The 1,835-nt window shown below is 53.6% G+C and overlaps 1 protein-coding gene across 1 annotated transcript in view; it reads right to left on the bottom strand.

Moving 5' to 3' along the window:
* The window catches only part of LSM04_002217 (uncharacterized protein), a gene marked incomplete at both ends in the record, with an annotated part of 3,113 nt that extends 1,864 nt beyond the window's left edge, over positions 1-1,249 (bottom strand). The window contains 2 exons of the mRNA XM_067329695.1: positions 1-187; positions 241-1,249. The exon at positions 1-187 is cut by the window's left edge and continues 1,864 nt beyond it. Coding sequence (XP_067187653.1) covers positions 1-187; positions 241-1,249 — 1,196 coding nt within the window. The remainder of the gene's footprint in view (positions 188-240) is intronic.
* Between the last annotated feature and the right edge of the window lie 586 nt (positions 1,250-1,835).

The following is a 1,835-nucleotide window of genomic DNA, read 5'->3' as shown; positions in this document are numbered from 1 at the left end:
CCCATAAGAACACCTTTCCCCATAAGAACACCTTCCCCCATAAGAACACCTTCCCCCATAAGAACACCTTCCCCCATAAGAACACCTTCCCCCATAAGAACACCTTCCCCCATAAGAACACCCATAAGAACACCTTCCCCCATAAGAACACCTTCCCCCATAAGAACACCTTTCCCCATAAGAACACCTTCCCCATAAGAACACCTTCCCCCATAAGAACACCTTCCCCCATAAGAACACCTTTCCCCATAAGAACACCTTCCCCATAAGAACACCTTCCCCATAAGAACACCTTCCCCCACAAGAACACCTTCCCCATAAGAACACCTTTCCCCATAAGAACACCTTCCCCCATAAGAACACCTTCCCCCACAAGAACACCTTCCCCCATAAGAACACCTTCCCCCACAAGAACACCTTCCCCCACAAGAACACCTTCCCCCATAAGAACACCTTTCCCCATAAGAACACCTTCCCCCACAAGAACACCTTCCCCCATAAGAACACCTTCCCCCATAAGAACACCTTCCCCCACAAGAACACCTTCCCCCACAAGAACACCTTCCCCATAAGAACACCTTCCCCAAACCTTCCCAAAGAACACCTTCCCCCATAAGAACACCTTCCCCACAAGAACACCTTCCCCATAAGAACACCTTCCCCCACAAGAACACCTTCCCCCATAAGAACACCTTCCCCCCACAAGAACACCTTCCCCCATAAGAACACCTTCCCCATAAGAACACCTTCCCCACAAGAACACCTTCCCCCATAAGAACACCTTCCCCACAAGAACAAACACCTTCCCCCATAAGAACACCTTCCCCATAAGAACACCTTCCCCACAAGAACACCTTCCCCATAAGAACACCTTCCCCACAAGAACACCTTCCCCCATAAGAACACCTTCCCCCACAAGAACACCTTCCCCATAAGAACACCTTCCCCCCATAAGAACACCTTCCCCATAAGAACACCTTCCCCCATAAGAACACCTTCCCCATAAGAACACCTTTCCCCATAAGAACACCTTCCCCACATAAGAACACCTTCCCCCATAAGAACACCTTCCCCATAAGAACACCTTCCCCACTAAACCTTCCCCATAAGAACACCTTCCCCATAAGAACACCTTCCCCCATAAGAACACCTTCCCCCATAAGAACACTTTCCCCCATAAGAACACCTTCCCCATAAGAACACCTTCCCCCATAAGAACACCTTCCCCCCATAAGAACACCTTCCCCATAAGAACACCTTCCCCACAAGAACACTTTCCCCATAAGGACACCTTCCCTTTGGCCGGGCCCGCGCTTTCCGGGGACATTTCCGCTTTGCGAGTGCCGTGCGTTTGCCGCTGCTGTGCGCTATCGGGTCTCTTTTCGGTGGTGTCGGGGCACATTTTTGCATACAAGCTAGCTGTTGCAGGTGGCGGGTTGTTCCGGTGTTTTGGGTTGTGCCGGCCCGGGGGCGCCGCCGCCGCCGCCTGTCATGACTTTGGTTGGGTGGCGGTTCTGCGGCCGAAGCGGGCGGCCTCTACAACAGTTGCCCCTGTGCTAATTTGCTGTTTTATTGGTTGTGATTCATGTTTTGTGCGTTCATAGCTTCTGTGTTGTTGTGTTGCTACGCCCGGGTGGGGTTGCGCGGTGCCGGGGGTGGACTGGGCCGCCCCGGACTCGTCCGTGTGGTGGGGTCGGGGCCCCGCCGCCGTATTTTTTTTGAGTGCCGGGGGCGTCCACCGGTTTTGGCCGTAGTCATTTGTGTTTCTTTGTGTGCTGCGCGCGTTTCCGCTTTCCTCTGCGGCACCGCGCGTCGCGCTCTGGCTCCCGCGGGGT

Source organism: Trypanosoma melophagium (genome assembly GCF_022059095.1).
Source record: "Trypanosoma melophagium isolate St. Kilda chromosome Unknown ctg41segment0, whole genome shotgun sequence".
NCBI lineage: Eukaryota > Euglenozoa > Kinetoplastea > Trypanosomatida > Trypanosomatidae > Trypanosoma > Trypanosoma melophagium.
Note: the sequence above shows the minus strand (reverse complement) of the source record. Positions and strands in the feature narration are given on the sequence as shown.